Source organism: Chelonia mydas, chromosome 6 (assembly GCF_015237465.2).
Source record: "Chelonia mydas isolate rCheMyd1 chromosome 6, rCheMyd1.pri.v2, whole genome shotgun sequence".
Taxonomy (NCBI): domain Eukaryota; kingdom Metazoa; phylum Chordata; order Testudines; family Cheloniidae; genus Chelonia; species Chelonia mydas.
In genome coordinates this window covers 60,746,261-60,759,703 of record NC_051246.2, presented here as the reverse complement: position 1 = coordinate 60,759,703, position 13,443 = coordinate 60,746,261, and the positions used below count along the sequence as shown (strand labels likewise).

General features: G+C 49.0%; 1 protein-coding gene across 13 annotated transcripts in view; it reads right to left on the bottom strand.

The window, feature by feature from the left end:
- Positions 1-13,443, bottom strand: part of DGKZ (diacylglycerol kinase zeta) — a 105,950-nt gene that overhangs the window by 61,960 nt on the left and 30,547 nt on the right. For 4 of the 13 annotated variants that reach the window (XM_037900164.2, XM_043549993.1, XM_037900162.2 and 1 more), the window contains exon 2: positions 6,322-6,420. The exons of the other annotated variants lie outside the window; for them this stretch is intronic. In XM_037900164.2, coding sequence (XP_037756092.1) covers positions 6,322-6,420 — 99 coding nt within the window. The remainder of the gene's footprint in view (positions 1-6,321; positions 6,421-13,443) is intronic. 13 annotated transcript variants of the gene reach the window in all.

Genomic DNA, 13,443 nt, shown 5'->3' with positions numbered 1-13,443 from the left:
GGCAAATGTTTATGTCACTGTATACAAACAAACATTTCCATTGATAATAATCAAATGTAGAGAGGCAAAGTAAGAAAAATGCTGCGTAAGAACTTAAATCAAACTAAGTTGAAAATCTGGACACATGCTATGGACAGTTTGTGTTTGAATGGTAATACAGCTTTAACTTTCTGAATCTCAGCATCTACCATCATTACATAATTGCTGGCTGACACCCCCCACCCATTGTCTGATCCTTCATAATTTCCTACAACTGCAAAAATTTAAATAAATAAAAATTGGGGGAAAAGGCTTAAAAATAAACATCAGTGTCATCCATCAAAATGATTAAAAAAAAAAAATCAAAATCAAATTTGCCAAGCCTGCTAACAGGACAACAAGCTGAGCTCTGGAAAAATGCCCCAGCAGCAAGATGGACAAGGCTGGGGAATTATCTCCTGGTGGCAGTCCCATCAATGGGGATGGTATAGCCTAGCTGGACAAAGCACCAGAAAACTGCGGTTGCAGTAACTCTGCACTGAGCCCTGGAGAGCTTTCCTCCATCTCAAACTCCTCTAAGAGTACAGCACAGAAGAACGCCCACGCCCCCTGGCGTTTAACCTGAAGCAAAGGAGGACTTGTGGCACCTCAGAGATTAACAAATTTATTTGAGCATAAGCTTTCGTGAGCTACAGCTCACTTCATCAGTTGCATTCAGTGGAAAATGCAATGGGGAGATTTTATATACACAGAGAACATGAAACAATGGGTGTTACCATACAGACTGTAACGAGAGTGATCATTTAAGATGACCTAGTACCAGCAGGAGAGCGGGGGGGGGGGGGGAGGGGGGGGAGAGGAGGAGGAACCTTTTGCAGTTGACAAGTGCAAGTGTGTGGTTGCTGGTGAGTATTAGCTTCAGGTTGGGGGGCTGTCTGTAAGCAAGGACTGGCCTGTCTCCCAAGATCTGCGAGATTGATGGGTCGTCCTTCAGGATAGGTTGTAGATCCTTGATGATGCGTTGCAGGGGTTTTAGTTGGAGGCTGAAGGTGACAGCTAGTGGCGTTCTGTTATTTATTTTGTTGGGCCTGTCCTGTAGTAGGTAACTTCTGGCTCTGTAAATCTGTTTCTTCACTTCAGCAGGTGGGTACTGTAGTTGTAAGAACGCTTGATAGAGATCTTCATTCTACAAGCCATTACCCTCTGATCCCACTGAGGGTTACCAAAAGAAACTACACCATCTGCTAAAGAAACTCCCTGAAAAAGCACAAGAACAAATCCGCACAGACACACCCCTGGAACCCCGAGCAGGGGTATTCTATCTGCTACCCAAGATCCATAAACCTGGGAATCCTGAATGCCCCATCATCTCAGGCATTGGCACCCTGACAGCAGGATTGTCTGGCTATTTAGACTCCCTCCTCAGGCCCTACGCTACCAGCACTCCTAGCTATCTTCGAGACACCATGGACCTCCTGAGGAAACTACAATCCATTGGTGATCCTCCTGAAAACACCATCCTCGCCACTATGGATGTAGAAGCCCTCTACACCAACATTCCACACAAAGATGAACTACAAGCCGTCAGGAACAGTATCCCCGACAATGTCACGGCAAACCTGGTGGCTGAACTTTGTGACTTTGTCCTCACCCATAAATATTTCACATTCGGAGACAATGTATACCTTCAAATCAGCGGCAATGCTATGGGTACCCGCATGGCCCCACAGTATGCCAACATTTTTATGCCTGACTTAGAACAATGCTTCCTCAGCTCTCGTCCTCTAATGCCCCTACTCTACTTGCACTACACTGATGACACCTTCATCATCTGGACCCATGGAAAAGAAGCCCTTCAGGAATTCCCCCATGATTTCAACAATTTCCATCCCACCATCAACCTCAGCCTGGACCAGTCCACACAAGAGATCCACTTCCCGGACGCTACAGTGCTAATAAGCGATGGTCACAAACACCACCCTATACCGGAAACCTACTGACCGCTATACTTACCTACATGCCTCCAGCTTTCATCCAGACAAGACCACACCAAACGATCCATTGTCTATAGCCAAGCTCTACAATACAACCGCATTTGCGCCAACCCCTCGACAAACACCTACAAGGTCTCTATCAAGCGTTCTTACAACTACAATACCCACCTGCTGAAGAGAAGAAACAGATTGACAGAGCCAGGAGAGTAGCCAGAAGACACCTACTACAGGACAGGCCCAACAAAGAAAATAACAGAACGCCACTAGCCATCGCCTTCAGACCCCAACTGAAATCTCTCCAACGCATCATCAAGGATTTACAACCTATCCTGAAGGACGATCCATCACTCTCACAGATCTTGGGAGACAGGCCAGTCCTTGCTTACAGACAGCCACCCAACCTGAAGCTAATACTCACCAGCAACCACACACCAAAAAACACTAACCCAGGAACCTATCCTTGCAACGAAGCCTGTTGCCAACTGTGTCCACATATCTATTCAGGGAACACCATCCTAGGGCCTAATCACATCAGCCACACTATCAGAGGCTCGTTCACCTGCACATCTACCAATATGACATATGCCATCATGTGCCAGCAATGCCCCTCTGCCGCGTACATTGACCAAACTGGACAGTCTCTACGTAAAAGAATAAATGGACACAAATCGGACGTCAACAATTAGAACATTCAAAAACCAGTCAGAGAACACTTCAATCTCTCTAGTCACTCGATTACAGACCTAAAAGTGGCAATTCTTGAACAAAAAAACTTCAAAAACAGACTCCAACAAGAAACTGCTGAATTGGAATTAATTTGCAAACTGGACACCGTTACATTAGGCTTGAATAAAGACTGGGAGTGGATGTGTCATTACACAAAGTAAAACTTTTTCCCCTTGTTTATTTTTCTCCCCCTACTGTTCCTCACACGTTCTTGTCAACTGCTGGAAATGGCCCACCTTGATTATCACTACAAAAAGGTGTTTTTTTTCCTCTCTCCTCTCTGCTGGTAATAGCTCACCTTCCCTGATCAGTCTCATTACAGTCTGTATGGTAACACCCATTGTTTCATGTTCTCTGTGTATATAAAATCTCCCCACTGCATTTTCCACTGTATGCATCCGAAGAAGTGAGCTGTAGCTCATGAAAGCTTATGCTCAAATAAATTTGTTAGTCTCTAAGGTGCCACAAGTACTCCTTTTCTTTTTGCGGATACAGACTAACACGGCTGCTACTCTGAAACCTGAAGCACTTCATTTCCTGCCAAACCTCTTCATTCTGCCTCACACAGATTTGGGGCTCGCTCCCTTTGTCTCCCATGGTGCTACACAAAGATGCAGGGTCTCAGCCACACTGCCTCCACCCAAAAGACTTCCAAGAAGGCCCAGACTGAGCAGCGAACTGCTTACATCTCTGCCTGGTTAAGCCTTTGGTATCTAACAAAGGAGGGACACTGGACTGGGGATCACAAAGGGACTTAGCCTTGAAGGCACTGCTCACCACGGACCTGCCACCCACCACGCAAGGCAATGAGGGAAACATGGAAACACGGGGGTTATTGTGCAGATGTTGGATCATATTAAAGAAGTTCTGTATTAAAATCACAAATGAGTTTGATTCCCCCTAGTTTAAATTCCAGGGTATTACTAATTAAGAGGTCTCTTGGTTTTTGGTACTGTTTCTCTCCCTCTCTGTGTGAAACTTGCAAGCTGCTAATTGTGTTACTACATTCTAAGACAGAATCTGTTCTCAAAGCAATTCTTTGTAACAACAACTACTCACATAGAGAGAGACTCAAAGCAATACTCTGTAACAACAGAAACAGCACCCAGAGACTCCCCGCCCTTTTGCTGTATTCATCTCGCTTTGTTAACAATTGTGATTAAAATAGAGATAGAGGATGTATGAGGATGGATGCTTGGTGTGGATAATAACTGAATGATTAGGGAGGTGCCAGCCTAAGGGTATGTCTACACTACAAAATTAGGTCGAATTTACAGAAATCGGTTTTTTAGAAATCATTTTTATATATTCGAGTGTGTGTGTCCCCACAGAAAATGCTCTAAGTGCATTAAGTGCATTAACTCGGCGGAGTGCTTCCACAGTACCGAGGCAAGTGTCGACTTCCGGAGTGTTGCACTGTGGGTAGCTATCCCACAGTTCCCGCAGCCTCCGGAAATGAGATTCAAAAGTTCGCGGTTCTTTTCCTGTCTACCTGGCCAGTGCATCTGAGTTGAGAGTGCTGTCCAGAGCGGTCACAATGGAACACTCTGGGATAGCTCCCGGAGGCCAATACCGTCGAATTGTGTCCACAGTACCCCAAATTCGACCCAGCAAGGCCGATTTAAGCGCTAATCCACTTGTCAGGGGTGGAGTAAGGAAATCGATTTTAAGAGCCCTTTAAGTCGAAACAAAGGGCTTCATCGTGTGGATGGGTGCAGGTTTACATCGATTTAACGCTGCTAAATTCGACCTAAAATCCTAGTGTAAACCAGGGGTAAGAATCCAATGTCCATCGGCTGAAGAAGGCATCAAGTGGAAATAACCAGAGGACCCCCCGGAGGGCAGACTGGAATCCACCCAACAGCCTCAAGGATGGGAGAACCAAAGAACAAGATAACATCTAGCAGCACGGAGCCGTCAGGAATGTGCCATCTGCTGATTGATTCAGCAACAGCATGATGAAGCAATTCCCACAGAATGGCATAGGAAGAAATTCCTATAAAAATGGACTCTAGAAAGTGAGAACTTTGGGGTCTGATTCTGCAAACCAACTTCCAGGAGCATCAGATGAGCATCTGACAAGGCCCTGCTCCCTCCTCATGTCCAGGCCACCTGGCCAGTGGCTTGGCATGAGCAACTCTAAAGCTGGTAACTATGATAACAACCTTGCAGAACCTGTGTGCGTGCGCATGTGTGCGCGTGCATGAATGAATGTGTGAATAAATATGAAATTGAATGGAATGTTATAGCTATAACTAACTGCTTACTATGATTCTTTCTGTATTCATAATAAATGTGGCATTTTGCCTTTTCCCCTTTAATAAGATCCTGCTGGTTTTTATTTTATTGGTATAACACAGAGAGGATGGCACAAGCTCATTAAACGGAAACAAGGAAACAAAGATCTTCAGAGCAGGCACCACACGCTCCCGTGTGTCTCTGTAGCACCCAGTTTAGTGGGCACAATGGGAGCCTCTGAGTGCTACCATACTATAAAGAACAATTAAAGAGAATTTGGGACCAAGACCCAGGAACACCACCTCAGCTCACCCAATGGAATCTGCCCTCAGGACTCACCTCTCTAGGTCCTGCCCCACTTCAATGAAGAGAGATGGTCTGAAGTCACACTTCTGGGGCACAACTTGTCTATCACCAGACATGACCTGACCAAAGGGGTTCCCATCCATACCCCACCATATCTGGCATGCTCAGACTCTCCTGAAGCTTGGCTTCATGCCCTGGTCCAACTCGAATGTCTTCCCTCAACCCCTTGGACAGCCTTGTTTAGATCAGTAGCTCTCAACCTTTCCAGACTACTGTAGCCCTTTCAGGAGTTTGACTGGTCTTGCATACCTCCAGCTTCCACCTCACTTAAAAATGACTTGCTTTCAAAATCAGACACAAAAATACAAAAAAGTGTCACAGCCCACTATTACTGAAATATTGCTTACTGTCTCATTTTTACCATATAATTATTAAAAAAAATCAATTGGAATATAAATATTGCACTTACATTTCAGTGTATAGTATACAGAGCAGTATAAACAAGTCATTGTGTGTATGACATTTTAGTTTGTACTGACTTTGCTAGTGCTTTTTATGTAGCCTGCTGTAAAATTAGGCAAATATCTAGGTGAGTTGATATACCTATCCCCTGGAAGATCTCTGAGTACCCCGGGCTGAGAACGACTGATTTAGATCATCTACCAGTCTTAGGTCTTTATAGAGCTCCAGTTGTCAAGGTTCTTGGCACTACAGTGTCATAAATCCAGGACTGTTGGGAAGCCACCAGCTGCTCCACTGTCCCCCACCTCTGCAGCCAGCAGAAATGCTCATGGACAGTGACATCGGAAGGTCACAAGCTTCTCGGTAGCAGAATAACCAGGGCAAGGCTGCCACGTTAGCAGATTAAAGTCCAGCTCAGAGCGCTGCCCTCTGGGACAAGGTTAGTGACACACAAGGTGGGCAGGCAGCCTGGCCCTCAGCAGCCTGGTTTCATGCAGACACAAGAGGGTAACGTTAGGTGAGACGCGAGTGGGAGGGAGGAGAGCTCTTGAACAGTGATGTTGCTGCAGCTGCTGAAACTACACAGCTTGGGCAAGCTAATAAAAATGCCACATACTTATAAACTGCTGGCCTGTGCTTTATCCTCCTGGATCCCCAACGGCTGGGCTGGCTGCCCTGGAGGGAAGGGAGGACGCCTTTGTGGGGCAGGTGGAGTCTAGGGACACAAAGAGAGTGGTCAGCAAGCTCCACATACCCCCACCTGCCAGCACCATGACACGCACAGCCTCCCCTCCCACCACGAAGCAACCTTGCCCTGTCACCCCCATCCTCAACACCCAGCACTCTGAAGCCCCCACCTTGGTTGCACTCCCCCCAGTGTATGCAGCACCATTCCTGGGAAGGTATTCTTTGGGGGGGGAGTGGGGGGACGAAGTTCTGTGGCTTATGTTACACAGGTCAGATTAGATGATCACAATGGTCCCTTCTGACCTTGGAATCTATGAGTCACTCCAGCAGCATGTCACTGGAGCCCATACCTGTATAGAATCATAGAATATCATGGTTGGAAGGGACCTCAGGAGGTCATCTAGCCCAACCCCCTGCTCAAAGCAGGACCAATCCCCAATTGGTACCTTGAGTGTAACACCACATTACTAAATTCACTTTAAATACAATAAAAGGCCACACCATGGTGAGACGGGAAAGACCTCCGTTTCCATTTTACAGCCAGCAAAGACCAAACACAGCACTCAGGCCACTACTGCCATCAGCTGGGACTATCCTGGTAAGTGGGCAGCAGAGCCACTTTGTGCCCATAGCCAATCAGCCACCAAGCCCAAAACACATGGGGCAAAGTCTGAAAATTTGCACTACTGACCCTCTGCATGGGATCCCTCAGCCTCTGGCCAGGAGGACAGGATGCCCTTCAGGTCACATCTCTAATTCCTGCACCCCTAGAAACACTGTGGGGATCTCAGGAACTTGGGGGGGGGGATTAGACCGTATCTCTTTTATATCCTCTTCCACTGATTTACAGGATCTTTATGACAGAGTAGCAGCTGTGTTAGTCTGTATTCACAAAAAGAAAAGGAGTACGTGTCTTTAAGGTGCCACAAGTACTCTTTTTTTTTTTTCTTTTTTTTTTTACAGGATCCATAGGCTCGACTCAGACAACAGAATAGATGCAGCAAATGACTTTCACCACCAGGTGGCAGCACTGCACTACAAGCAGCAAGAGTGCATGGGCCTGTGTCAATGTGCTTTAAACAGCTGCCTGTGTGTGACCCAGATACTTGTCAGCAAGGCTGAGGGAGGAGAGTCAGGTGATTGATCTAACAGCAGGAACTGTGCTCACCTCCCCCATCCTCCTGCCTACAGCACCACAGTGGTTCCTGTCCCTTGGCAGCCCTCAATCCAGCACCTTGGCTGCCAGTTACAGCTATTTATTTGAATTTCAAATAAATGACAGAGGCACCTGACAAACTTTGCGTGAACCAGCACGAAGCCTTGTTTAGTCAGGGCAGCTGGGAAAACAGAAGGCAAGATATTTGCACCCCGAATTCCACCACGGCTCAACCGCGGACACCAGCCTTACGGAAAAGCAGTCGCACTTCCGACCAAGCCAAGGGGCAGTGGGAATGGCTTACTGGGCTTTCGGTCAGCAGTTCAAATCCAAACCAAATGAGTGGCCTGTGTGTGAAGTGAGTTAGTCACCACAGAAACTAGAGATGGAAAAGGGCCCATTTAGCCTGCTGCCTGCTCTCCACAGTATTCAAATTACAGTCAAAGTTTTCAGGCAGGTGAAGGCCTGATGTCAGACACATGTACAATTGGGTCCTTGCTGGAAGCCTCAGACAGGAGGTATGACATCCCGCTGTCACCCTTTACTTCCCAGAGGGGGCGTGCAGGGCAGTGATGAGATGTACACACAGCACCCAAGTCGCCGATGAATAACACTGTCTATAAAAAGCCCCTACCTGGGCCAACAGTACCGATTTCAAGCTCCAGCTAAATGACATATCCTTGAAACAAGGTGTATAAGGCAGCCCCAGCACAGCCTGAGAGGACCGCAATGCTGCCAACCTTAAATGTGAAACTTGAATTGCCCTGCTGCTCCTCCCCATGTACCACACAGGCCAGCCCAGGGATACATCCCAGCCTCTCTCTCTCTTGGGCAGCCCACCAGCCCTCACCATAGGACACCACCAGCTCCTAGAGCCAGGGAGCCTCTGTGTGCCTCTCCCACTGATCTGATAACCACATGATCACCTATCTGATGGCACTGTGCCCCTGATAACCATGCCCCCTATTGAAGGGGAGAGAGGGACGCTCATGGGGAAGATCGCAAGAAAGGAGCCCTTGTCACATGCACCTGGAAAACATGGGACAGCAAGGCAGGGTGGGTGTGTTTGCTGGGGAAGGGGGTTTACTCCAGTTACAAGAAGTACTGTACCTAGATAGGTAGAAAGGCAGATGGATTTAAAGTGGAATTAGCTGGGTCTGGAAGAGCAATGACACCTGCAGGCCTATGTCCGCCAGCATCCAGCACAAGTGCGCAACAGCAAGAAACCAGCTCAACAAGTGTGTCCAAGCCCCTGGCCTAGGCCCTGCTGTCCCCTACACTGGGTGGATCTACTGCTCCACAGAGGAAAGGCAGGATGCTGGATCTCATCTCCTCCCCGATTAGCATCCCTCTTAGCCAGCTCCTACTGTGTTAACGCCCCTGCAAGCCCCAGTAAGACAGATCCCACTTCAACGCTCAGAGAAAGTCACTGAGGGACCCCATACCAGTGGAGCAGCCCCCTAATCCTGCCATCTGCTAGCCCTTAAGAGGGGCAAAATCCATGGAGAACCTCCCATATTTTAACACAGTCAGCTGCAATGCTCCTGGGTGTGATGTGCTGTTTAATGGTGACCCCGGGTTTTGCAGTAAGAGGCTTAAAGCGGAATCAGGGCAACTCAAGGCACTGGTCATTGAGGCACTGACTATAAGATACAAATAATCCGATTGAGAGAACTTTCACACAGAGCAGCCAGCATGTGGCCCAGCACATTCCCCTTCCCCTGAGGGCTACATGGGGAAGTTGGGTCCCAATCAGCATCTGCATGGACCGCCCCCCCCCCCGCCGCTCCTTGAGCGCTTCAGGGCTGATGTCTGTTGAGGCTTGAAATTCCTCACCCCACCAATGGAGCCAGACAACCTCCCCTAGGGGGAAAGGAGAATTCAGCTCCAGGCTCCCGACCCAGACTTCAGGAGAGGGAGGGGGAAGAGGGATATATGACCAAGGGGGAAGGGAAAGGGAGACTCCAAGAGCTGGAGCATCTACTCTACTGGATACACGCAGTGGAGCTGCACCTGGGCCATCTGTCACACTAGAGTTCCAGCAGCGGGTGAACGACAGGCTGTTTGTGGCACCAGCACTTCCCGTACAGACAAGCTGCACCATAGTAGGGGAAACCCCCTTTGCAGTGAGGTGCTTTGTTAGCTTCCTGGGACAGAAGCCTATGGACTCATGTGACTTCCAGCACAGACTTGGTTTCCAAGCCCAGGACTGCCCCCAAGTAGCCGTCCTGGGAAGAGATGAACCTTGCATCCTGTGCTCCCTTGAAATGGACCTGGGGTGAAGCCTCGCTGGAGTGTGAGGAAAAACGAACCTGGACCAGATTTCTGTGCCCCAAGAGAATGGCATCAGGGCAGCATTTATTGGAACACACCCAAACGTGGGGTTGCGACCACCTTCGCTTTGTGACTCAAGTCTGCCATTAGCTGCTGCTCCATGCATAGTTTAAGCAGAGCAGTTTAACACCTCAGCAGTGAGGGTTACTGACAGTAGGGAATGTTCTGCAGGGCACACAGAAGATAGTTTCAATAGCCTTTGTAAGCATAGTGCAGCAGGCACATGCATGCACAGGTGACTGCACGAGCAGTTGGTGGGGATTAATCCGGGATGTTTGACTATATTCAAACAAAACCGTGCTCCAGTACTATAGCACCATAGTCAGGTCTCACCTCCCAACCAGGAGCGCACACAACCTTCCGCAAAGGTGAATGATGCTCAGTGTACCAGACCAACATCCAAATCATAGGGATGGACAAATAACTACAGTTGCCTGCAAGGATCTCTCATCCCAGCAGATCCCTCATTGCGAGGAGAAGTGCAAACCTATGGCAGACTCTCATCAGATGCAGAACCTCTGATCATAAACCAGAGGTGGAAACTGAGTCACAAAGCACTTTCCAAACCTACCAAGGAGCAACTGCAAAAAGCATAACAGGGAGAGACTGGCCAGGGTCTGCACATGAAGGAGCCAGAAAGTCCCCAGATGATCAGGGACAAAAAAGACTTAATCAAAAAGCAACGAGGAGGAGCTGGGCATGGACGAGGGAGAGTTGTATAGATGGCACCGAGCTACCTACCACTAGGCAGTAACCCCCAACAGAGGGTGAAGCCCTGCCCTAGGCGGATTATGACACAGAGCTGACAGATCCACCTCCGTTACACACTGGTTGTGTCTGTATAGCCTGTCAAGCCAATGACATATAAACTGAATGCAGGCATTTCATATCAGCGTCTCACTGAACATACCCAATACAGGGAGGAGAGGGAGCAAAATGCCTCTGCTTCCCATTCCCTTCTCCCACCGGACACTGGCTTTCAGCTCCCCTGAGTGAGGCAGTGGCCACCTGCACAGCATGACTAGGCAGAATTTAATTTTTTATTAGCTGAATTTTGGCCTAGAGAAAGATGCCTGACTCAGAGCCCAGGAGACAGAGGCCTCTATTTCTCCCCAGACTGGGGACAGCACAGGAAGCAGACTTCACACACACACCCAACTTTCTCCTTAGCCAGATCCAAACTCCACAGAAAGTCTCAGCATTCTACAGCTACTTCCGATCCATGCTGGAAAGTGTGAAATTGCTGCAGCCATCCATGTTGCTTGCTTTGATGTTGAACTCAGTATAATTTACGCTGTCCCCACACTTTCAGTAGACCACAGACTCGTCTTGCTGTAGAGTTACAGTCCTATCACAGAGTCGCTGGCCCCTGTAAAGGAAGCATGTCCAGCCCTCCTGTGCTAAAATGGTTGCTCCCAGTTTGGCCAATTAAGAGGGTGGGGCAGCACCTGGGGGCTAAAAAAGGTCAGAAGTGACACCCCCATGAATCAGAGCAGTGGGGAGGAGCCTGGAGGAGGTCTCTAGGGAAAGCTTTGCAGGTGCTTCCTGCAAAGAGGAAGGAATTATCATCAGGAATTAAAGCAGAGGGACTAACTGGCTGATCTTATAGACCCAAAGCCAGTGCTGGGAGGCTGAAAAGGGCTGGGGGGGAGCAAGCCAGGGAGAGGCTAGCCAGCTGTTTTTCCTGAGCCAGAGAGCCACGGCCAGAGAAGGCTGGAAAGAGATGAAGGTTGGGATCAGCAGTGGGAGATGCCTGCTGGCTCTTGGAGCCGGACAGCGGGACCCAGAGGACTCAGGAAAGATGCTCCAAGGGTTCCTTCTGAAAATAGGAGTGCACTCCACTGGGAATGGCATCCTCATACAAAGACAGGAGAGGACTGACAGAGTCTGGGCGTGGTTGAAGGTATTAGTCCCTCATTGCTCTACATACCACACACAAGATGACCTGAGTTTTAATGACTGCTTGTACTGGGGCAAGAACAGACTGTGTGTGTGGGACTTTTGTTACGGACTATTTGGACTATATTATTTTAATTATCCAACCCCTCGAGGGAGCATTGAGACAAAAAAGCCTGAAGTGAAGTTATCGGGCCACCTTGGGGGAAACTGAGGCAGGCATGCCTATCATGAAGGGACATGTCATAGGAGGGTGCTCCAGTCAGGGCTACCCTATAACAAGCCTATTAGATGAAAGAGCAGTTCACTCCTCTCAGGGCTATTGTTTCAGGCCCTCTACAAGCTCAGGAAGACAATGCTGTATTGGTTACCCTGGGCTCACCTTTCTGAGGTTTCCTTCACCACCAGCACCACCACGGTTAGAAACTATTTATTTAAAAGCAGAGATTCCAGGACATAGTTATGTGGCCAGGTGTGAATTTAATAGCCACAGAATTGCGAGATACACCACATCCTGCCAACGTGCTTCAGTCATGTCCTGGAAGGGTCAGCTGTAGGGGTGCAAAGGGCATTCAAGTCCCAGAAATCTGATTTCTTTGCTAAGAGTATGAACTGGAGCTAATGAGTCCCACCAAAGGTGCTGGACTTGGCAATGCAGACACCTGCCCACATGAGGCTGGACTGAGAGCCTGACAGTGTCAGATGGCCAGGATGTTCAGTCACCACTGACCTGGGCTGCACTGGAATCAATGACTTTGAGGAGAAAACAGGCTCCAACTCTCACCACAGGAGCCAGCAAATGCATGCTTGAGAACAGGCTCCTGAGAGTCATCTCAAGGGGTGACCTGGGAACAGCAGCAAATGAAACCAGAGGGGCAAGGAAGCTATATTTAGAGGCTTCAGCAGGTCTCAGGAGAGCCTGTCTGCCCCTCTGAATTACAACACAAGAGACCAGCCCTAACTCAGTGTCTCTGCCCTCCTTCCAGATCCGTATCACCCTCTGACAGCACCTCTGTTCTCCCCTCCTGACAGGGCCTGTCCAGCTCCCCACAACTCAGTGCTTTTACTTCCTGACAGGACCCAGGCCTGCCCAGCCAATTCACTACACCTCACCACGTGCATTCGACCCCACTACTGTCCGCAGAGCTTCTGCCCCCTCTTCGCTGATACCAAGCACTTCTGCCCCACTTGCTAGAGTCCGTGCCCATTCTGCTAATCCTCAGAACCTCTGCCTGTCACTCTGTTTGGGCCTGCGTCCACGCCACCAATACCAAGCGCTGCTCCCGCCTCCCCCACTATTGCCAATGCCCCAGCCCCTACAATGCCCAGCGCCTCTCCACCCCCACCATCCAGGGACCCTTAATCACTCCATCAATTCCTGTTCCTAGCACTTCTTCCCCCTCTCTCTGCCCGAGCTCCTGCCCTCCTTGCCAGGGAGGGACCCCTGTCCCTGCTGCCAGGGCCTATCCCTGCCCTGACGCCCAGCATTTCTGCCCCAATAGGGCCCATACCCACATTTCCAATGCCCAGCACCCCTCCTGACATGGCCCGTACCAACAAAAGTGAAGTTCTATGGCCTGTGTTACACAGGCGGTCAGACCAGATGATCACAATGGTCCCTTCTGGCCTTGGACTCTATGAATCTAAGTGCCTCTAGCCGCGCCC